The sequence below is a fragment of the Stenella coeruleoalba genome (assembly GCF_951394435.1).
Source record: "Stenella coeruleoalba genome assembly, chromosome: 13".
NCBI classification, from domain to species: domain Eukaryota; kingdom Metazoa; phylum Chordata; class Mammalia; order Artiodactyla; family Delphinidae; genus Stenella; species Stenella coeruleoalba.
This window is the reverse complement of record NC_137159.1, coordinates 64,237,203-64,262,345: the sequence shown is the minus strand read 5'-3', so window position 1 is coordinate 64,262,345 and position 25,143 is coordinate 64,237,203. Positions and strand designations below refer to the sequence as shown.

Sequence of the window (25,143 nt, the reverse complement as noted above, 5' to 3'; positions counted from 1 at the left end):
CCCAACATATGAATTTTGAGAGGAATACAGTTCAGTCTGTAACATCTACCTAGGAGGAATCTTTTCTTTGTAACCTTTTGTTATGAAACTTTCAATTATACAAAATATATACTAGCAGAGACCAGAATAAAGAGTCCCCTCCCATGTGCCTATGAACCAGCTTCAACAGTTACTAACTCATGACTGGGCCTGTTTCATCTATATTTCCCCACTCCATCCCATATTATTTTGAAACAAACCCAATATATCATTTCATTTTTAAATGTTTTAGTATGTATCTCTAAAAAAATAAGGACTTAAAAAAATAACCAAGTACCATTGTTCTTAAGATATCAATAATAATTTGCCAAAGCTTTTGATTTTAACAGAATAAATTTATATTCTATTCTAGAGTAGAATGTAATTGAGAAGGCCTATAATTTATAAATTTGTAAGTTTGATGAAACCTACAAAGAATCATAAATTTGATGAATTATTTGATGAATTTTGTCCTGTTAAAAATATTTGTTGAAGAAAGGTACTCTAAATGGAGGCCAAAAGACAGGACCAAAGAAAAATATTTATAAGCTTCAGTATTAACAAAACTAGAATTCAGAATATCCTTTGTTTAGCAGCAGTTGCTCTGAGCTTCCTAGTTATCTCAGTACATTAAAAAAAAATTTTCCCGGCTTTGTTGAGATATAATTGACATATTGTATAATTGACATATTGTGTAAGGTATACAACGTGGTAAGATTTGATGCATGTATATATTGTGAAATGATTACCACAGGAGCATTAGTTAACACCTCTGTCACCTCACCTCTGTCACCTTTGTGTGTGTGTGATGATAATATTTAAGATCTACTCTTTTAGCAATTTTCAAGTATATAATACAGTATTGTTAACTATAGTCACCATACTGTATGTTAGATCCCCAGAACTTATTTATCTTATAACTGGAAGTTTGTATGCTTTGACCAACATCTCCCCACTTTCCCCCACCCCCAACTCCTGGCAACAACCATTCTGCTATTTCTATGAGTTTGGCTTTTTTAGATTCCACATACAAGTGAGAGCATATGGTATTTGTCTTTCTCTGTGTAACTTATTTCACTTAGCAAAATGCTCTCAAAGTTCATCCATTTTGTTGCCAAAGGCAAGATTTCCTTCTTTTTCATGGCTGAATAATATTTCACACAGTGTGTACACACACTCACACCATTTCTTTATACATTCATCTATTGACAGACAGTTTGTTTACATGTCTCAGCTATTGTGAATAATGCTACAGTGAACATGAGGGTGCAGATATCTCTTCGAGGAGTGATTTCATTTCCTTCAGCTATATACTCAGCAGTGAGATTGCTGGATCATACGGTGGTTCTATTTTTAATTTTTCCTCAATACATTTAGAAAGAATATTTTCTCAGCTAAAATTATTATGACCTACAAAGAGTCAATCAAAAGTTTTAACAATTTTAAATGTACTAATGATAAATTTGACAATTAACAATAAAGAATAACTTTGAAGTAGACAGTAGGCACTTTTATGAAAAAATTAAAAGTACTAAGATACTGAAAAAATTATCAGAAAATATCAATGACATGGTATTAGAATTAGATATGACTAAGGAACTGATTAGAGGATATGAATATCTGCTAAGAAAAATTGATTTTAATTCTGTAATATATTAGAGAAATATGCAAATGTCACAAATATATAGCTTGCTTAATATTCCTTTTGTTATTTTTAAATTTCAGATAATCAGAATTTACAAATTTTTAATATATTTTATTCAATAAATAATTTTACTTTTGAAAATGGTTTTCAAATAGAACCGTCTTTAGGTCCCCTGTTATATTAGTAGTAAAACCAATTTGACAATCAGTAGTTTGTTGGTCAATAAATAAGGTCTTTTTAAGGTCCTATAATTTTAATGATTTTTTAATGCCTTGTTTCATTTTTTTAAATGTTGCAGTTTGAACAGTACATTATGTGGTTGCCTCACTAAGCATTATCAAGATCCTGCTGTGAACCAGACACGGATGTGGGAATGAACCGGGCTGTGTCAGCCTATCAGCAGAGAGCAGAGAGTTTCCACTGGGAAATGATATGGACAGAACTAGTTTGTGAAGGGCCTTAAGTGCCTTTCTTCAGGATTAGTAACCCTACAGATATGGAAGTCTGTTGTGGTTTTGAATAAAAGAGTGATATGACAAAAGTGACATTCTAGGAAGTTTAAATAAGGGATGAATGTCATGGATGAGTGATCAGTGGCTTTAGCAGTGAGGATGGAAAGATAGAACAGGTTGAAGCTCATTATAAAGGAAAATTTTCTGGGCCTTATTCACTGGATTGGCAGCATTGAGGGAGAGTTCGGGATCTGAGAACATGCCAGTTTTCTCAGTTGTTTGGTTAAAAAGGAAATGTCCCTATTGATAGATACAGAGAATTCAGGAGGAAGGGAAAGTATCTTTGGTAGGGGAAGATGATGTGTTTTGGGTGTTGAATATGAAGAGATGTTGCCGTGTCGAAGTAGAGAGGGCTCACAGTCCAGTGAAAGGCAGTCCAAGCCTGAAGCCTAGGAGTGAGGCCAAGAACTGAGCTTGCAGATTGGGGCTTTTCTGTGGAAGTAAGGTGAATCCATGCAAGTGAATGAACTCTTGACAGAAAACCGTGTTGGAAGAGAACACGAGGCAAAATCTTGAACTTCGGGCATCTCCTGGGGTTGGAGGAAGATAGAGGAAGTAGCACCAGTGAAATATGATTCAAACAAAATATATCAGAGTCTTGGTCAGAGGGATAGAAGGACCCCAAAGAAGGGAGTCATGGAAACTAAAGGAAGAACGAGTATCCGTAAGAAATGTCACGTGTAGTGATAAAGTCTAAAGAGAGCTAAGAAGAGTTTATTGGATTTGGAGCTCACTAATGACCTTCAGAACCAGCTTCAGGAGGCAAAAGAGTGTGTGGCAGCTGAGGAAATGGACATAACATCCATAGACTGTTGTTTTTAGGAGCATGTCAAGGAAATGAGAGTCAAAATGTAGAGTGTTGTACCAAGGGGCAGAAGAGTCAAGTAACACTGTTCAAGATACTGGAGACCTTTATGTGGTTGAATCCAGTGAGTGAAGGAGAGATTGAATGTTATAGAGAGAGATGGGTTGCTAACCTAGGGAATGTCATTCTAGGAAGGAGTGAAATGAGAAGAGATGAAGGCATTAGCTCTGGAAACAGAATAATGTTTCCAACGAAACAGGAAAGAAGATGAGAGCATTAATATTATAATAGCAGTTTCTGTTTATTAAGCATCTTCTATAGTGTAAGCTAGAATATAAGTGTAAATGAACTGTTTATAAAATCACTGTGAGGTATTGGGGGAGGGGTTACGAAAGAATTGTGTTGAGATGTGGCCTCTTGCTCTCCTGTGGTTTATATGGGCTAAATGGAGAGAAGAGGCAGAAGTAACTTTTCCTGTGACCAAGGGGTAGAGTAAATAGATGCCATGCTTTGGGTGCCTAGTGATGGCGTGATGAAAAGTAGGTAAGGCCTGATGGAGATGTCACGAACTAAGAGGAGTGGTTGGGATTTAGAAAGGAGGCAAAAATTAGGAAAATAGTTTCGGGAAAGGAGACTAGCAGATGCAAAAATCAAGCATGTAGCAAGCAAAGGTTTCTTGGTAGCGGTAGGTTTTGACTATTTATTCTTTTTTTTTTTTTTTTTTTTGCGGTACGCAGGCCTCTCACTGTTGTGGCCTCTCCCGTTGCGGAGCACAGGCTCAGGACTCACAGGCTCAGCGGCCATGGCTCACGGGCCCAACCACTCCGCAGCATGTGGGATCTTCCCGGACCGGGGCACGAACCCGTGTCCCCTGCATCGGCAGGCGGACTCCCAACCACTGCGCCACCACGGAAGTCCTGACTATTTCTTCTTAAATTCAGTTGTAATAATAATTCTAGCAGCCAACGTTGAGTATTTACTAGGTGCCAGGTACTATTCTAAGCATTTTGCATACAGTTTTAATCCTCAGCCCAATCCCCAAGGTACTTACTGTTATTCCCCTCATTTCACAGGTGAGGAAATAGGGGGTTAATTAATTTACACGAGATCCCACAGCTTATGAGGTGTGGCGCTGGGATCGGGGTGGGGCTTTCTGATTTCAGAGCACTTACTCTTAACCTGTTCATTGTTTTGCCTCTAGAGGATGTTGTCTTATTTAGGAAGGAATGGCAGATTTGGCTGAGGTCAAGTTAGATGTTATGGAAAGCCTTGAATACAAGACTGTCGGGTTTGAACGTTTTTCTTTAATACATAACCATTGGGGCTTTTGTCAGGAGCAAAGTGAAGTTGTAACTTTGATGTAATGGGACAGTCCAGCACATGACAGTGGGTGACTCTCTGCGAGACCAGGGAGTTTTAGAGGAATCAAGGCAACCTTTCCCTGCCCGTGCTATATGTAAGACTGGACTTCCACGATGTAGTACTCTGATAGAATTGTTAATTAACCTGAGAACTTTTGTTCTTCTTTGATTTGTAGGGGTCAACTTTTTCTCTTTCATTTCAGTTTTTGAAAGAAGAAATGTTTTTATTTGAAATGGAGTTAGAGTTTCTGTTGTGCACTTGTGTTACTGTGGTGGGGAGGTTCGAGGATTGGAGCTTACATTCCAGTGGAGAAGAGAATAACCATATGCGAATAATATGTAGAGAAAAAAGAGATTCTTTCTCTTTTGTTCTTCCTTTCTCATATTGGTAAGCAATAAAAAATGAAACTCTTAAGGTCTAACTTGCATAACTGCCAAGAAATACGAGCACTGTGATAACATCTGGGCTGTAGCTGGGACTAAGGGGTAGAGGGGAGGGCAGAGCTCTGCGGCCATAGACCTGACTCTGAATCCTAGTAATCCCAAGGTAAATCACTTCATCTTTCTGAGCTTCAGTTTCCTCATTTGTAAAGTGGAGATATAATCCCTATCTCAATTTGCTGTTGGGAAAGTTAGAGCCAATATGTATAAAGTATCTAGCATATTTCCTGGCCCATAGTAAGTTCTCAGTTGACGTGGAGTTTTCTGTCCTGCCCATTGCAGTGTGGTAGAAAATCATTGTTACCCCATTATCTGTAGCCTAAAGATAGGGAGGTATATCTAACAGGAGAGTTTCATGCAGATGATGTGTAAACACCCATGTTACCTCACATGTGAATTCTCTGGAAAGAGCAGGCAAATAGAAGAACCAGTGGTAACCAAGTCTAGGACAGGAATAAGAGGAGGACACTAAACAATTAATACCCTTTCTAGTAGAAGAAAAAAAGTGTGTATAAAATTCAGTTGCTCTTGTAGTTTAAAAGAAGACACTGACATAGAGGAAACTTTTGAGAGAGAGGGAGAAGCTGGTAGGTTAAGACTTGTGTTTCCTTAGGGAGGAGAACATAGTATTTGATAGTAAATGAGAAATTTGATTACGAAAGAGTTGGTGCACATTTTTAAAAACTATGAGCAGCAAGCATCATTTTAGGAAAAGATATTAGCAGACAGCATTGATAGCTCTCTTGGATTTGGCTTGGGTCACTTCCTGTTTAACGAAGCCGCATTCAACAACTTATCTGCATTTGGGGTCATGGGAATGAGTCAGGGGTATAGAAAGGAAAGAATGGAGAATGTAGCTTGGCTTCAGGATTCAGTTATAATGTGTTACACTTTATTATATGGGACATCAGAAAAATTCAGTCAATCCTGTAAGGAAAATTAGTAAAAAAAAAACAAAAGTGAAGCTACTGATTATTCATTCATTCTGCAGAAGCCTTGAGGAGGAAGGAAATTTGAATAGTAGGCTCATAATTTAAGAAAGAAAATTGTAATACATAAGTAAATGACACCTATTGCAGATGTGCTTTAAATACCCTTGTAAAAATTAACTTTTAAAAGTAATCCATGCCCACTGTCCAGTGGTACTTAGTGTTCAACTTCTATTTTAATTATTAAGGTTTAGTAAGTATTGCAGTTACTCTCTTCATCACATGTATTGCACACCAGAAACCAGGAACCATTGTGTGGCTTTAGGCAAATCATTTCTTTTCTAGGCCTCATTTTCCCTACCGCCTCTTTTCATTGATTTCTAAGCCTGTAATTGAACTGATTTCCTCCTAGTTTGTCAACCCTGCTGATTCTAAGTATTCTATTTGCATCATCAGTGTACTTGTTCTGCCACTAGATGGCATTAATGTACCTTTGAACCCTGTCACCTCCAGGTTTTCAGAATCTGAGGTCTGAAGGAGCCTTGGAATTTTTGCTTAATCCACCCCCCCACCCCCCTATTTAACAACTGGGGAACTAAGACTCAGAGGTTAAGTGACATGGCCAAGGTCATACAGTACCTTAGAACCTCCTGAGTCCCAGTCATTTATCTTTCCCTCTATTGCACTGTTTCTGTAGGGGGCTTTTGAGGGAAATTCAAAGAGAGATCATGTTTTCAACCATTCCTGCTTTTTGATAATTATCTTTAAAATAATTTAAAACCATTCTTCAAGTGCATATATCATCATATTAAAGATAAATAGTTGGTCTGCTTTTGTGTTTCTGTACTGGCTCCCTCAGAGGAAAAAGCTAGACTGTCAGCTTCTAAAGACCACTGCGCTGCCTACAGCTTGCCTGCCTTCACAATTTGCCTTGGAAATAAGCTCCACAGAAACCTCCACCAGAGCTTCTCTGTCAGATGATTATCTTTCTCCATCCTTGCCCAGTCCCTTGGTAAGAGATTTGCCTTTCAGCTCTTTCCTCCAACCGAACAGCCATCGATTCTTCTGCTTCATCTTTGTCCACTTGCCTAATCCAGAGAGCTTTTGGAGGGGGGAATTAGATGATGCCCTGGTTCTTAAAAAATTGGTCTCCTGGGTTTTTCCAGCACATGTTAATTGGACTCTTTCCTTCCCCCCAACACCCCGCCCTCTCTACTGGTGACAAGGATGGCACTGCCGTAAATCACGGCTGTGTGTGGGGCAGACGGTGTAGCGGGGGGCGGCATGGTCACGTGGAGATGATGTGGGCTCTGGAGTCACACTGACTGGGCCTCGAATCTCCTCTTTTGCTGACTGCCTCTGGTCCATGGTCACCTCTTTAATGAGGGTGATATTTACTGCCTCACAAGGCTGTTGTGAGGAATAGATGAGGTTAATGTGTGGAAAGCTCACAGTATCAGTGCTTGGCAAACATTGTAGGTGCTCATTAAGTGCTAATTATTCTGGTTGCTGTTGTATGGAGGGGACAGCAGTGACTATAGTATATGAAGAGTTGGAGCCTAAGGGAGGGTGTCAGCCAGAGGAGCTAGTTTCTTCAATGGAGAAAAAAGGGAGGGATGCAGGTATGCCAGGGTCTGTCTCAGTGTTTTGGAGAAATAGTGTAGAAGTGTGCCGCCCAGTACGGTAGCCACTAGCCACATGTGGCGGTTGAGCACTTGAAGTGTGGCTGGTCCAAATTGAGATGCTGTAAGCGTAGGACACACATCAGGTTTCAAAGACGTCATACGAGAAAAATGAACATAAAATATCTCGATAATTTTGTATATTGATAACATGTTGAAATGATACTATTTTGGATATGTAGAGTTAAATAAAATATGTTATTAACATTTATTTCACCCATTTCTTTTTACTTTCTAAAATAGCTACTAGCAAATGTAATGAGGCTAGCATTATATTTCTATCTGATAACATTGGACTAGAAGATAGAGACCTTTGGTACTCAACCATATACAACTTTAATTTGGGGAATCATGTGAGTTTTCTTTTTTTTTGAAGCTTCTTTTGATTTTTTTTTCTTTTATGATGTTCTGTTCTTCAGAGCATGACCATCCTAAATCAAGATGCCAGTGAGGATAATATAGATTAAGTAATAGTTTAAAATGAAGAGTAAGAGGCACTGAATATTCTCCTTAGTCCGCCAAATTCCAAAGACCTCAATTGAGATGCAGGGATGAATGCAGTTTTGATGGTTTAGTGGGTCAGCCAGAGCAGTTAGAAGATCCTAGAGTTGTTGTTTTTTTTTAAGCCATTTCATGATTTCAAAGAATAGGATGTGTACAGAAGTCATCTCCCATCATAATTATATGTTATCAGTAGATGAAAACCTACTAGCAGTTAATGATTCTAGAATTTTCTTTCAGACACAAATTAAAAAACAATTACACAAATTACCAAGAGCGAAAAGAGAATCATAATACTATATATTAAATTGCCATCTGCCTGGTTTTCATCAAATTTATTTTGGTTTTAGGACATTGGTTACAAAATATTGACTTGCTTTAAAAACCTAAAGATCAACAGTAATCTCATCACCAGCTTGTGTTAGAGCTGTGAGATAATTGCTAATTTCAGACGTTTGTAACCTTTGTTTTTTCAGGTGGATTGAAAAATAAAGTTCTTTATTTACATCTTAAATTTACACTTGTTGTTTTTTATAACACATGTGAAATAGTTTTGTGGGGAGTTTGTCCTTTGCTGATGCAGGAAGCAAGCAGGGCACGTGCATTTTGAGAACTTTGAGGGCAATTCTCATTTTTCTTGATTTAGTCCCAGAATGAGGTATACCTCATTCCAAGTAAACTTGCTGCCATGATTTATTGGGGTATAAGATGCTGTCAGTTGTAAGAGGCACATGTAAGTGCCACCTTGTATAGAAAGTTGAATGCTGCCAATAAAACTCTGATCAGCTGTGGGTTATTAAGATGCATCTATTGCAGAGATGTTAAATGGAAAAAAAAAGTGTACCTTATAAATGATGAAATATAATACACAGATTTTGAAACTTTCAACTAGGTTAAAAGTAAGAGAGCTTGTTTTATATGTTGTTTTATACGTTAGCATCAGACCCTCCCCAAATGAGTCACGTTTAGTGAGTATGGAACTCTTTTCAGTTAATTCTGTAAATAACCAGACAAAAGCAAAGTGTAATGAGCTAATTTTTAAGTTGCTAGAGTCCCTTGATTGAGAAAAGTGAACTTCTAACTTTATTTCCACCTAGTACCTCTGCATCTCCCCCACCCCCCCAAACACACAGCCACCCCGTTTCTAGCCATTACCTATACCTCTAACAAAATCTCTTCTCTTAAAGGCTCCTCATAGCAGTTATTTATAGCCTCTTGTGAATTCAAGGCAAAGTGTTAAATTGCCCAAGGATGTTTGCTTTCTAAGCCTTATCTCTAATTATGGGCTAAAAATCTATATCTGCTTAAAGAAATTTCAGGCCTCAACTAGCCATATGGAACAAGTTTTGTAGGAATGGCAGGGGGAGGAGGGATATAGGGGCAGCTTCCTACTTGCCTCTGTGGAAGGCTATGGACAGATAACAGAGCACCTCATTTCCTTTCCCACCCTAAAGTGTTCAACCAAGTCTGTCTGCTGGCTTACTGCCTTTGTACTGGAAGTCAAAGAAAGTAAGAAAGTAAACTGCATTCTGCTGCCGGCCTTACTAACTATATCTAAAAGGAAAGCAAAGTTGTAATAGCTGCATTTCTGACTAATTTCATTGAATTTTTATCAGTCTTATCTTCCTTTTGACAGAGGCTATTGAATTTTAAGGAAACCCTGTGATGTAAAGAATTCTTTTGTGATTTCAATAGCTACTTCCTAATTTACCTGTTTTCTACATCTCTAAGTTTACAAATCATACTGACTTAAGTCAGGCTTTCCTCTGTGAATGACTCTTTGGTAATCCAGATTCTCAGCCTGCTTTTTCTAAATTATTTTGGGCATACCTAAACAGATACATGCTAGGGCAATTTGGCTCTTGGTTAAACTGCAGAAGTACTTGTGGTCTAACTTGAAGATGGAAGCAAAAATTTTTCCTCTCAAGTTTGTAATACATTCATCAGTTGTGAACCTGCTGATGCTCTGTATACTTTCTACATAGTTACATAGATGCTCAGTAAAAATGTTAGATTAATCCCACATTTATAATATCAGGGCTTGTCAACAGAGCTGTCCATTGCTTTCATGGAGTTGGTTAACACAAAAAATGGTCTTTCTCGGTAAAAGACGTGCAGTGATATTGCACGTGCTTTCAGTGTTGTATTAGCTTCGAAAATTATATGGAAAAATGCCATCTCCATTGCTAAGTTTCCTACATTTAAACTAATATAAAATGTAAGCCAAATTATAGCTCTACATTCTTTATAGTAGTGTAGTGTGTTTGTTGATAGTATCTTAAATGATTTTCAGGTTAATTCTATAAATGTCTATGTGTTTGAATGACTTTGTCTTTTGGTCTTTGCAGCTCGGGGTGTGGTTTTCTCTGGGCTGTGCCTATCTGGCCTTGGAAGACTATGGAGGTTCAGCAAGGGCATTTCAGCGCTGTGTGACTCTAGAACCTGACGTAAGTTTGTTTGTTCTTCTTTCCTTATTACAGCTTTTTGGTACTCTTTAAGTTATTTGAATTGTACTGCAGTTCAGAACAGGAATTCCTATGGGTCTGTAGTTTCAGTTATGTAAGATGAGTACACCTAAAATTTTTAAAAAGGGTGATCTCATGTTGAGTGTTCTTATCACAGTAAGAAAAGAGAGCGAGAGAGAGAGAAAGCGGCAAAAAGATTCAAACTTTGTATTATGTCAAAAAAAAAAGAAGAACACCAATTCCTTTTGTGGTGGAGGAAGGTATCTCTTTCACACCCTAAGTTATATGAGTTATAAATATAGAAATAAGTTTCTTCTCGTAATAGCTAAGTTATTCATTGTTTTGTTTAGAAAATAGTTTTGGTAGAACAGTTTTTTAGTTAAAAATATACTTTGCTGAGTATACAGCAAAGTGTCACATATATTTTGTTGCTCACCAGCATGTGCTGCCTATGTTAATTGCACTATTAGAAAGTTCTTTTAGTCTATAAATATTTAACAGCTTTACTGAGATGGTAAATAATTCGCATGCCATCTAGTTCATCCATTTAAAGTGTACAATATAATGATTTTTAAAATTATTTTCAGAATTGTGCAACCATCCCCACAGTCAATTTTAGAACATTTTTATTACCATAAAAAGAAATGCCCTGTACCTGTTAGCAGTCACTCCTCATTTCTCCCAAACACCTTCCACGTCTACCCCCCATCCCCACCCCTAGGCAACCACTAATGGACATTCTGTCTCTGTAGATTTGTCTATTCTGAATATTTCATATCAGTGGAATCATACAATGCGTGGTCTTTTTGACTGCCTTTCTTCACTTAGATTAATGTTTTCACAATTCATCCATTCTCTATTCAAAAATTTGAGAAACTGCCAGACTGTTTTCTAAAGCACCATTTTGCATCCCCACCAGCAATGTGTGAGGGCTCTAATTTCTCAACATCTTTGGCAACACTTGTCTTTGATTATTGTCTGTCTTTTTGATTACAGTCATCCTAGTAGGTGGTATCTTGTTGTGGTTTCGATTTGCATTTCCTTGATGGCTGATGATGTTGAGCATCTTTTTATGTGCTTTTTGGCCATTTGTGTATCATCTTTGGAGAAATGTTTATTGATATCCTTTACCTATTTGGGTTATTGGTCTTTTTACTGTTGAGTTGTAAGAATTCTTTATATATCCTAGATACAAATCTGATATCAAATATATGATTTGCAAATATTTTCTCCTATTCTGCAAGTTGTTTTTCACTTTCTTGATAGTGTCTTTTGAGGTACAAAAGTTTTTAATTTTGATGAGGTCCAGCCTGTCTGTTTTTTCTGTTGTTGCTTGTGCTTTTGGTGTCATATTTAAGAATCTGTTGCCAAATCTAAGATCATGAAGATTACCTTATCTTTTCTTCTAAGAGTTTCATTGGTTTAGCTCTTATGTTTATGTCAAATCTGCTGTTAAACATATTCATTAAACTTGTTATACTATGTGTGGTGGTGGATATTCACTAAACTTATTGTGGTAATCAATATATCCCACGGATATATACACATATATCAAATCATTATGTAGTACACCTAAAAGTAATACAATGCTATATATCAGTTACATCTCAATTTAAAAAAAAACTAAACATCATTTCAGACAATGTATTTTTTTTTTTAGTTCAAGAATTTTTATTTGGTTCTTCTATAGTTTTCATGTTTCTACTGAGATTCCCCAGTTGTTACCTTATCGTGTTCTCTTCAAATCTTTTTTTATATTTATAACAACTGCTTTGAAATTTTTGTATGCTTATTCCAACATCTCTTTAATTTCTGTGTCTGTTTCTATTTACTGATTTTTTATTTGGTTATGGATGAATTTTCCTGCTTGTTTGCCTGTCTACCAATTTTTAAAAATTATATCCTACACTTGTGGATGCTATGTTGTTGAGTTTCTGGGTTTTGTTGTCTTCCCCTTGAGGAAGGTAGAGTTTTATTTTGGCATTTGGTTAATTTACCTGTGAATCAGCTTGATTTTAAGCTTAAGGTGGGTCTGGAGTTGTCCGTATTCCAGAGTTGCTGTCAACCTTCTCTTGAGGTATAACCTTTTGGGGGCTGAACTTAATCCCACAGGTGATGAGTAAGAATTCTCCTCTCTGGTTGGTTGGAACTTGAATAACTCCCAGAACCGTGTGACCTCTAGAATCTCCATTCAGCTCGCAGCTGTCTGGTAGTTGTTCCCTGCCTGGCCTTAAGAAGTTTTGCCCTGCACACGTATAGCTTAGTATTCAGACAAGGACTCAAGGAGATGCTTATTGAGATTTCTGGAGCTTATTGTCTGCACAGATCTCTCTTCCCTGTTATTTTGTCTTGCAAATTCAGCCACCTTTTCAGCCCTGAACTCTGAACTCTTTTCCCGCTCTTAGTAAGACTTGCTGTGCTTTGTTTGGTTCCTACCTTTCTGTGCTGCAGCCCTCAAAGTGCCTCTAGATAGAAGTGTAGGTTGATTGTTGAGACAACTCAACTGTCCTTCTCTCAGGGATCATAGTCCTGTGTAACCCTTTGTCCAACTTCTCAAAAACAGTTGTTTCCTAAATTTCGTCCAGTTTGTAACTTTTTATGGTGATAAGGCTAGTCTGGTACTAACAGTGCTCTGTCTGTAAGGAGAGGTCCATTGCCAATTAATTTTTATATCATAGGTATGGAACTTGAGAACTATATACTTTATGTTTTATAAAACGTGGAACAAAGAGGAACAAGCATAATTTATATCATTCTTGTTAGAATCAACATTTATATAGAGGCTTTAATTTATTTTTGTCATTGCATAGAGGAATAGGTAGAGAAGTATGTTTGATTGATGAAATACTTAGGCTTAACACTGGAGAACACATATTCCTTTACTCTTCCATCTGATGAAGGATGATGGTAAAATAGCAAAGCCTTTTATGATAGGAAAAACAATATTTTGCATTACTTTAGATTTGTAGTTAATCTATATATTGTGTAAATTATGTTGTAAATTGTCCAACTGTTTTGTAAATATAAATTTGGAAATAAAATCTTAGCAAACTTCCAAATTAGTGCTATAATAGTTATATCATTTTGTTGACCTAAAAAATTATTTATTTATTTATTTATGGCTGCGTTGGGTCTTCGTTGCTGCACGTGGGCTTTCTCTAGTTGTGGCGAGCGGGGGTTACTCTTCATTGTGGTGCACGCACTTCTCATTGTGGTGGCTTCTCTTATTGTGGAGCACAGGATCTAGACGCTTGGGCTTCAGTAGCTGTGGCACGTGGGCTCAGTAGTTGTGGCTCGCGGGCTCTAGAGCACAAGCTCAGTTTGTGGCACATGGGCTTAGTTGCTCTGCAGCATGTGGGATCTTCCCGGACCAGGGCTTGAACCCATGTCCCCTGCATTGGTAGGCAGATTCCTAACCACTGTGCTACCAGGTAAGCCCTTGTTGACTATTTTTGTTCTAAATTATAAGTGTTAAGTTTAATTTATTTAATTTTCTTATACATTTTTAAACATACCTTATTGAAAATTAACATTGTAAAGAGTACATCTTGAGCTAGGAAAATATGTTATATTTTTTGGTTGCAGCAATTATACCTAAATGAGAATAGTCTGTAACTGTTGTCTATCATTTCAGAACGCTGAAGCTTGGAACAATTTATCAACTTCTTATATCCGATTAAAACAAAAGTAAGTGCATCAAAATAGTTGAAGAACTTTGCTTCCAAAATAAATGAATGAGATTTTCTTCAACTGAACACTGAAATATTGTGCCTTACTCTTTGTCTTTTTCCCCTTGCCTACCCATATCTTTGAGTTAGAATGACTTAATATCGCCATTTGCATTCCAGGTGTAGTTTATTTCTTGAAAACATTTAGTATGTAATAAAATAAGAAATATATATATTTTTTTTTTAAGAAATATTTTTTGACCTCTTTATTTGATACTGAAGTTTTGTATCCTAAATTTCATTGCATGGTAAAAGCAAGCATGCCTTTAGTCAGTCAGCTCAGCTGATAGATTCTTAATGATTGCTTGCTGTGTACTGGACATTATTGAGACATATAAGTATGAACCAATGTCTTCAGGGAGTGTGGGTTTAAAAAATAAAATATTATGCCATATTATTTTAAAAATTGATTAATAATATAAGTTGTATGTGGTAAATCTCAAGTGAGAAGTACAAAGAGGGCTATAATAATGGTAGGTGATATTTGTAGAACAGTTATATTCTCTGCCACTCATGTAGTCCTGTGAGGACCTCAGAGGAGAGAAGGTGTGTGATGCTGGTTCAGAAATGCTTCTGAGAGAATGTTGGATTCAAGCTAAAATTTGAAGAATTGGTAGAGGGGAGAGAGGGAAGCCTTTCAGGATTTGGAAATAAATGGTCATTAATTTGTGTACCTAGCATTCTGAATCCATGTGACCAAATGCAGAGTGACAGGCATGAATGCCACACTTTAGGATATAGGAAGTAAAATAGTCCAGCTCAAGACTAGTGAGATCTATAGTGGGACATGAGGTTGGAAAGGTCACTTGGGGTCAAATGGCAGCGTGTTCTGATTATCTGACTGACTAGTTGAGACTATCCTGTTGGCAGTAGGAAGCCAGAGATTTCAGTGGGGTGATTTCATGAAGAAAGGAGTTTTTTAGGAAGATTTATCTGGTGACAGTGTGTGAGACAGAATAGAGTGGGAACTGGGGACAGGGAAACCAGTTAGGAGACAGCTGTGGTAACAGTCCAGGCAGGCGATAACTAGACTGGAAAAAGAAGGGGCAGATGCCAGTTTATAAAGAGAACAACCAACTGGGCTTACTGACTGGCTATAGAAAGCAAAGGAAAGGGAAGAGGCAAGGATGGCTGTTGCCCCAGTTTTAAATAAATGAATTAAAGGGTAGATATATTTCCATTTTTATTTCGCCTTATTTTCAAATTTAATTTTTCTTTGTGGATTCACAAGTATTTCTGAAGATACCATTAAATCCACATTACGTCGAGATCATGAAATGCTTCCGCTGCTCTTGAATGACGATCTACATAAGTAAAGTACTGTTTGTTCTGCTGCTCCCTTTGGAAAGTAATATTATGTTCTTGATTGCAACTGATTGTGTTAAAACTCACCAGAGACCCTTTTGGTTTAGTTAAAGCAGGGGCAGGGGAAGTCCCTGTCATAGTTGTAGAATGATCTCAGTGGGTTTTTTTAGTAATACTGATAATTTTGTATGTAGTGAGGCTCTTGATACTCTGTGTTGTCCTCCAGCCCATTAATCCTAAGAATTCTAATTGCTTTCTCTCTTAGTGGTTCTTGCACATTGTTCCTCAGCTTCTTTTTGACACTTTTTTGTCTTCCTGCAGCTCCATGAATAGGTTTTTGTGTCAAAGTGGGGTTGTAAGGTCAGAGGTAAATCACTCCTTTATTCTTGCCTCTTTACTCTTTGCTTACTTTGCTGCTGCTGCTCCAGAGAGAGCTCAGTTTTGACTCAGGAGATTGTTACTTCAGGGGCAAATTATTAATGCTCCTCTCAAAAGAATCCTACCCCTGCCTTAAAGTGACCCTTTAAACTATCTCATCTCTCCCTCTGCTGTCACCAGGTTCTTCACTAAAGTGCTCTTTCCCCCGTTTCATCTGATTCCCCTAGGCATCATGTCCCTACCAGTCCCGTGGGAAATTTTTCCATCTTCCTATATAACTGTCATAGTGCAGTATCACTACCATTGTGGGTTTGATAAATGAATCCGGAATTGAAGCTCCTTAGAAGGAAGTCATACCTCCAAAAAAAGGATTTCATTGCAAAAATTTTGAAGCCAAAAAATTGTGATTGGAGGATAGGAGGACATACAAAAAGGATAATCCTCCTGGTGTGGACTGCTGCTTGTTGAGTTCTTTTCCAGTAGGACAACTTCACCCCCACCCCCTATGTAGATGGGAGACCTGCAGAATCTCAGTCCACTGCCTTTGAAGGCAGTTGCTATCACATATGAGGTGGGCATAGGGAGTAGAGTAGAGAAAGAAAAAAGAATCACATAGAAACAATTTATGGCTGAATTTGAAGAAGTATTAGAGCAAGGGCACTTACATTTTTAACTGTAAAGGAGGGTGGGTCAAGGGATAAATGAATCAGTGCCATGACAACTTTCGGTAAATTGTTTAATATAGGGTATAAGAAACTAAACTGTGGTGAATTGTGGTTATGAAAAGACTAAAAGGACTTAATTGTAAAGAAATTTTGATTAGTACTATAGGTATATTAGAGAATGAGTAAATGATTTGTGTGTTCAGTGACTAGCAGGGAAGGTTACTAAAAAGAATTTACACTTCTTTTTAAGTGCTTTAGGGGGTGACTCTTAGAACAAGGGCCTGAGTCAGCCAGAAGACCCCCCACCATCCTCTCTAAAATTTGCGTTGAAGTCAGCAAAGAGGAGGGGTCTTGGTGAAACCCTGTGAGGCTCAGCAGGGAAAGGGAGGTGGACCTTGTAGTCTTAAGTTAGCAAATTCAAAGTGGCTCTTGGAGAGGGAGATTTGATAGCATACCTTTGAAAGAGGTTACTATAGTTGTCCAGTAAAGCATTTATGATCTATAAGGGAGCCAGTAAAGTATTAAGAATCTTTTTGAGAGCTGAGATGTTTAACTTTTAGAATAGGTGACATGAAGTTCTGTTGATTTCCTTGTCAATATCAAGTTTTTAATAGTGTTTTTCTATTTTTTGAAGTAGCTGGGATAAGGCAAGGATTCTGTAAAACCACCTAGCCTGGTTTTAATTTTTATTGATTTATTTGGCTTTCTATTTTTTAGCTCATTTTGCATAATTTGTTCATAATGTTCTCTTATGAGTTTTTTAAAAATTACTAATTTTATATATACCATTTTTCTAAATTCTAAATGGAATTTAGTTAGACATTTGTCTGTTTCATTAGTCTTTTTCAAAAAGTCAGCTTTTGGTTTTGTTGATCATTTATATTCTTTATATTTTATTTCATATTTTCTTCTTCCTTAGAATTTCTTTTCTTCTTTCTTAGAATTATTTGGTGTTCTTTTACAAAATTAAGTTGGATGTTTTAGCTCATTTATTTCCCATCTTTCATAATTATAATCAATACATATAAAAATATAAATTTCTCTCTAAATACTGCTTTACATATATCTTGCAGATGGTGGTATATAATGCTTTCATTAAATTCTAAATATTTTGTACTTTCTAATATGAATCTCTCCACGCCCTCCCCCCACTGTAGGTTCCTTTTTTTTAGGAGTACATTTTTAAGTTTGCAGGCATATATTTTTTTAACTGTCTCTTTACTGTTGATTTCTTATTTAATTGCAGAGAATATGGTCTATATACTTGTAGTTTTACTTTTTTTTTTAAACACAACTCATAATTGTTTTTGGTCTCAATAATTATTTAAATTTACTGACATACTTCATTTTCTCTTCTCACCATTGATCATTTCTTATATCCCTTTACTCCTCTTTGAAGTTCCTTTTATTTTTGCAAGAGGAGATGCTTTAATAGTTCTTTTAAGTTAGGGTCAGTAGGTGGTAAACTTCCTTAGTCTTTGTACATGTAAAATTTTTTATTTTGCATTTATTCTTGAGTGGTAAGTTTAGTTGATTATAAAATTTTAGGCTGACAGTTATTTTTACTTTGCACTTTAAATTATTTTATTGCCTTCTACCATCTTCTGCTGCTAATGAAATATCTGCTGTCCTCTAACTGTCATTCTTTTATAGGTTTTAGGATTATCTTCATGTTCTGCAGTTTCACACAAAGTGTCTAGGTGTTGGTTTACCTTTATTTATTGGCCAACCCAATATAATGCTCAGTACACAAAATATACTTTTGATCATAGAATTTAGATCTTTGTTCAGTTCTGGAAAATGCTCAGCTATTACCTTGTCAAATGTAGTGTCTTGCCATTTTCTGCATTTATTTACTCTGGAATGTCTATCGAATATATGCTTAAATCTTACCTCTCATTCTTTCCTCTGTCTCTTTATTACTCTTTTATTTTTTAATCTGAATTCCTCACTGTTATCTTTCAATTCATCCGTACTCTTTTTGACTGTGTGTAATCTAGTTTTTGTCACATGTTGAGGTTTTTTGGTTTGTTTGTTTGTTTTTGTTTTGTTTTGTTTTTTGCGGGGTACGTGGGCCTCTCACTGTTGTGGCCTCTCCCATTGTGGAGCACAGGCTCCGGACACGCAGGCTCAGTGGCCATGGCTCGCGGGCCTAGCCGCTCCACAGCATGTGGGATCTTCCCGGACTGGGGCACAAACCCGTGTCCTCTGCATCAGCAGGCAGACTCTCAACCACTGCACCACCAGGGAAGCCTGGTTTGTTTGTTTTAATGTCTCTTGCAATTTCAAAATTTCTACTTGGTTTTTATATATGTCTCCCTATTCTTGTTTCATTTCTACTTGTTTTTGTTTGCCATTTCCTGTTAGGGAAATTTGAGGTGGTTTCGGGTTGTTTGAACCTCTAATACTGTTTATTAACATGAATGATTAAGGACTGACAGAAAGTCCACATTAGTATTTTATACATTTAGCTATAGTTTATTTAGCTATGGTTATTCATTATTGTTTTTTTTGTTTTTGTTTTTTTAACTTGACCTTCAATAGAGTGAAAGCTTTTAGAACTTTACAAGAAGCCCTCAAGTGCAACTATGAACATTGGCAGATCTGGGAAAACTATATTCTCACTAGCACTGACATTGGGGAATTTTCAGAAGCCATTAATGCTTATCATCGGCTCTTGGACTTAAGAGACAAATACAAAGATACTCAGGTAGGATATTCATATTTTGTTATTTCAGTTTGTGTTTGGTATTAATACTTCATTACATAATGTAAATTGTTTCCTTGACTCTACATAGGAAAATTTTGTTAAACACAAGTAATATATAAAAGAGGGCTTTTTTGTATAGTTGAATATTCTTAGTTACATATTAATTCTGGCATTCCAATGTCAAATATGTTTGTGTAATCATAGACTGAATATTACTGTGACTCAGTTATGAAAATCTGATATGTGGTTTACATATGTAGAGTCAGCTTGCAGAAACTTAATAGAGTGATGCTTGTGTTATTTATAACTTTGGTTATCTCAGTGCAGTAGCTGGATTAACTCCCATACTCATTTATCCACTCGTTGAACAGTCATTTACTGCATACTTTCAGATTGTTTGAACAATATAGAAATGAAGACTAACATTTTCTTTGCACTGTTTAATGAGATGGTCTTCATTGGGATGAAGTCAGGACTGGTTGATTCTTAACAGTACAAAAAATACTATATCCTTTCAGAAACTATGGGAGACTTGAAGCCCCTATGTTTGACATCCAATAGTATTAAATATATAAGACCTTGTGGGTTTTATCGTGGGTGAAGAGAATGTTTAAAGATAGGGTGTATAGGAGCTTATAGGTTACAAAGTCCAGGGGCTTGAAAATTTAATACTTTATTTGCAATAATCAACATATATATTATTTAAAGTGATGAATTTGGAATTATGAAAAAACAAATAACATGTAATATATGATAATACCTCACTACTCTTATGGCTTATTATAGATGTACTCCAGCTGTTCCAAAATTTACCTTGTCTGGTTTCTGGTTTCGTAGCCCCAGCCCTCAACCTGTTTGCATGTTCTTGCAAATCCAGCTATATAATTCACTAAATTGCTTTAAAGCTCAGGTTCTGGGCAGTTCACTTAAAGATCTGTGGCTTCAAGTAGAACCATATGCCTACTTACAGGAGCATTGTTGACCCCTTCAATTACTTTTCTTTTCCTTGTTTTTTTTTTTTTCCCCCTTTTTAACTGTTGTACATTAACCATCCATTATAGAAAGAAGGGACTTGAATTTTATAGAGTGAAGATCACTTAAAACGTGCATGGAAGCATAGCAGAGTTTTACATCCTAGAGAGGATAGGAACCCTAGCCAATCTGTTTGCACAGTCCTCTGGCCATCTAGTACTTGTCCTGTTCACCATTGTGATGGCTCTTTCTCTTCCGCACTTAGTGCCTTGGCAAAGGGCACTGATGAGGCTCTGAACAGATCTCGGTGTGTTGCTGAACCACTGAGGATGGTGCAGAGATTGCAAAATGCTTGTCTCTTGTTTATCTCAACTGTAATTTTTTAAAAGACCTTTCTTTACTAAGAAAGCCTTGTGAAGCCTGTTCTAAAATCTCAGGGAGAATGTAAATAATTTGCATTGGTAGTATATTCCATTTTACACTTGAAATAAATTCTTTTTTTTTTCCTTTCACAAAGCTTGTTCTGAATGCATAGAGATGTATTTTGAGAAAAGGAAAAAAAGTTTTAAGAAAAACCCCAAAACTTCTCCCAGCATAAATTAAGATGCTTTCATTTAATTTTTATCTTAAATAGAGTTTCCAAACATATTTTAGTGATCATATTCACAGTTTTAAACTCCTTCCGGCAAATCTAATCATAAGAATTTTCACCCATAGCAAAACGGTGTTCTAATTCCCATTGAAAATTTTCTAATCCTCTACCTGTTTTAGCAGAGTATTTAACTTATATCATTTTTAACTTAAGTGAAAATTGAGTCGTTTCCTACCTAGAGAAAATTATTAGGATTTAGTTTAAATTCATGGCCAGCTAATATGTTGATTTCTTTTTTCCTGTAATTCTTTTGTTCCTCAAATTCAGAATATGAACCAAACCTCCTTTCATACAACAGTATTTCATCTGAGCACTAATATTTTGATGAGTTTGAAATTAGTTTTTATAAAAGTTCAGTATTTTTAGAAACAATCAAGGGTGGCATCTGTATTCTTAAGACTTCTTCCCTCAGCATCCCTGCCACACACAGGAACACCAAGAATCATTCCTGTTAGACAAAATACTGCTTATAAACAGAGCACCTAGAAAAACATAAGGTGCTATAAAGATGTCAGATGGTATGGCTGTTAGCTTAATTTTTATATTTGGATTTGGGGAAATATTACTCAGAACGTAAGAACTAGATAACCAGTGACTTGCTCGGGTCAAATGATCATCTTTAGCACCTTATGATAGAGAACTTTCGGGTATTCAGATGGAGAAATAGCCACAGTGAAATAATTTGTCAGTTTATACTAGGCCCTGTTAATAGCTTTCTCCAGAAGTGTCACAGAATACTGATGGAGGTGTTTGCTCTCTGGCAGGTGTGGGTAGAATCACTCCAGAGTGGTTAAATCATCACTGAAGGAAGGTCTTGATGGCTGGTGTGGTCTCTGTCATATTTAGCTTCGTGGCATATTTGTGTCTGCCATCATGTTTTCTCACTGCTGGTCAGTGTGAACTGAGACAGTTGATAGATTGTCTGGAATATTTTTATCTTGGCTAAAATAATTTTACTGAATTTGACTCTGCAAGTTTGGTAACAGGTGTCTTTCAAAAAAACTCTGATATTCTTATGTTTCATACTACCTGACCTCATTCTATTTCAGTTTGCTTTAAAATTCTCTTTTTATCTATTCTTTTTCTACTTCTTTATAGATGTGATTACTGCCATTTTAATTTTTTTATTGTGTGTATGTAAATTCATATTCATTTTAATACAGACACATGATAAATTAACTATAAATTGTTTTTCTCACTATTTGTAATAGGAGAATGGGTGGATATACTGCCTTTATCATTTACTGCCTTTTGTCTCTATGTCCTAATTTTGACTAATGCATAGATTAGTATAACTCAAGAACACTGTTCTATAATAGATATTTATATTCATGTCTGGATTGTACACACTTTTATTAATCTATCATAAAACTAATTTTCATGTTTCTGTGTAATTAGTCCCTGTTTGATTTTCCAGTTTTCTACTATTGTTAATAGTGCCATGAATATCCTTATAGACAAATCCTTGTGTACATTCATGCTTCTTTCCTTGGGATAATTTCTAATGTTGATGTGTTCATTTTTTTTCTTTTTCCTTTTCTTTTTATCTTTTTCTGCTCTTCCCCCATCCCCCCTCCTCCTCCCCTTCCTCTTCTTCCTTCTTCTTAGATAACTTTCAGTCATTTTGGGAAAAATTTAAGTATTGCATTATTGCACCCCATTTGCTGTTTATAAATGGAAGAGGAAGGAAAGGGGATTAACATACATCCAGTGCTTACTATGTTCTTGGCACTTAACATGGATTATCTTTTATAGGGCATACAGTATTTGAGGTGGGTACTAAATAGTCCTCATTTTACAATGTATGAATATGAGACCCAGAGAGGTTATATAACTTGACCAGTCATATATCTAGTAGGAACCAGAGATAAGAATCACATTTAGGCATGTCTGCTTTTTGTGTGAACCAAGCCTTGAAGTCTATGGGAAGATTTATATTAAAAAGCACATTTCCCCATCATATTAATGTGCATTTGAACTATATCTAACAAAGTTTTTTTTCTTCAAATTGGGGTATAATTTACATATAATAAAATGCACAGATCTTAAGTGTAAGTTTGATGTGTTTTGACCATTAAGTATTCTTATGTAACTACTTCCCAAAAAAGATATGGAACATTTTCATCACCAGAGAAAGTTCTATTATACCCCTGTCCAGTCAACTGAACCACCACCCTTTCCCCTCACCCAGGCAACTACTATCTGATTTCTGTCATCACAGTTCAGTTTTGCTTTCTCTTGAATGTCATACAATATGTATTCTTTCCTATGTTGTTCTTTGTGTGGATTTCTATTTGGGGAAGGAGGGAGGTGGTGTTGATGGGCAGTGGGGCAGGTTGCCAACCAGATTGAAGTCCTGGAGCAAGTGGTGGCTGGGCTTACCTGAGAGAGAAGAGCAGAGGGAATGGATATATTGTATACAAATTCTGTCTCTGTGAAGTAGATACTATCCCCATTTTACTGCTGAAGTATCTGAGGCTCAGCAAGATGAACTAATAAAGTTGATCTTTCACAGCTAACGAGCAGTCAAGCCAGGACTTGAAGTCTGACCTATTTAACCTAAAACCTGTGCATGCCTTTTCCACACGTGAAGAAATTTTTTCTTTTTTTGGTGAAGGAGTGAAAAAGACAATGTTAAACTGCCTACGTCTCTCTGATAACTGAGGTGTGGGGAAGCCAAGGGTCAGGGTTATCAGACCAGGAAACAGAGCAGGTTCTTTAGAGAGCTCCAAGTGGAGGGGGGACTTGGCCAAGCCAGGGAGGAGGGAAATGGCCTCATTCCTGGCCTCCAGCCCTCCTGGAAGTGTTTGTAACTGGACCTGAGGCAATCCTATTCCTTCCTGCTTTGAAGACCTCCAGGATTCAAAGGGCCAACGCCTTGTGCTTTCAGCCAAGATTTTGGGGAGACTTGGCCAAGGACCTCAAGGTTAGTGTTGGGGAAGAGGATAGTTATACTTTTCTCTTTGTGGAGATTAGAATCGCTGCTCCTCCATGTGAGAAAACGTCAGCTCTCTTCAGGGGCTAGTGGTGGTCCCCCACAGTCACACTCTGCTTGATGCAGTCCATGGACCATGGTGGAAGTGAGAAATAGGCTGAGGAAAGAGAATGAAACAAAAGTGCTCTATCACTGAAGTGATTAGAGATGTGGGTTAGAGATTTAGACGTCATTACATGAAGTTGGTGGTGTGGCATTGGTTTAGTTAGGAAGTGAGGGGCTGCAGGGCTGTTTATACTGATTAAAATGAAATCCCTCTAAACATCCAGGCTCAAAAAATATACTTAGATTATTTTATGATACACAAAATGAATTCCAAATGGGCTAAATATATGCGAAATATTTTTTCATCTCCTAGAAAAATTAGCAGTACAAGTGGGTATTTACCATATTTCCTGAACTTTGAAGCAAGAAAAAAAAAACGTGAAGGAATTTTTATGACTTCATGGAAAAAATATGTGATGAAATATTTGTAACAAATAGAAAAGATAAAAAGCTAATAATATCCTTATTATATTAAGAGTTAACATCTGCTACAGGAATGAAATGGGACAGGAGAGAGGATTCAGAAACAGACTCAAGTATGAGAATTTAGTTCATGTTAAGGATGGCATTTTAAATCTGTGGGATAAAATAAAATATTCAATATGTATTGAAATAGTTGGCCAAGCATTTGGGACCCAAAATGAAGGCTCTGCTTCACTCCTTAAACCAAAATAAATTCAAATGGATAAGATATTTATTTATTCATTCATTTATTTATTTATTTATTTATTTGGCCGTGCCACCTGGCATGCGGGATCTTTAGTTCCCCGACCAGGGATTGAACCTGTGCCCCCTGCAGTGGAAGTACAGAGCCTTAACCACTGGACCGCCAGGGAAGTCCCTGGATAAATATTTAAATTGAAATGGCTTGAGAAGCAGGATCATGTTGTAGGTAAGAGCATAGATTCTGGGGTTAGACAGCCTTTGCTTACTACCTCTGCCAATCACTAGCTATATGACCTGAGCAAATTACTGACCACTTTTGTTCTTCAGTTTCGTAAAACAGGGCTGATATTATTAGTACCTCACAAGACTGTTGTGAAGACTAAGTAAGTTAATATATGTAAAGGGCAGAGAATAGTGCCTGGCACATACGAGTGCTGTGAGTATAGCTGCCGTCAGCATCGTGATCGTATCGTCGCTATTATTGAAAAAGTAAAACCATAAAAGCACTAAAAAGAAAGTATGGTAAATATTTTTATAAGCTTGGGGGTGGAGAAAACATTTTTAATCATGACACAAAAACCACACTCTGCTAAAGAAAAGATGGAGAGATTTGAATTGAAAACTTCTACACATGAGGAAAGGATGACTTCTGACCAGAGGACTGGACG

The 25,143-nt window shown here is 36.8% G+C and overlaps 1 protein-coding gene across 3 annotated transcripts in view; it reads left to right on the top strand.

Moving 5' to 3' along the window:
* The window catches only part of TTC27 (tetratricopeptide repeat domain 27), a 184,685-nt gene that overhangs the window by 139,356 nt on the left and 20,186 nt on the right, over positions 1-25,143 (top strand). For all 3 annotated transcript variants that reach the window (XM_079941111.1, XM_079941112.1, XM_079941113.1), the window contains exons 14-16: positions 10,243-10,341; positions 13,994-14,046; positions 18,980-19,145. In XM_079941111.1, the coding sequence (XP_079797237.1) occupies positions 10,243-10,341; positions 13,994-14,046; positions 18,980-19,145 (318 nt within the window). The remainder of the gene's footprint in view (positions 1-10,242; positions 10,342-13,993; positions 14,047-18,979; positions 19,146-25,143) is intronic.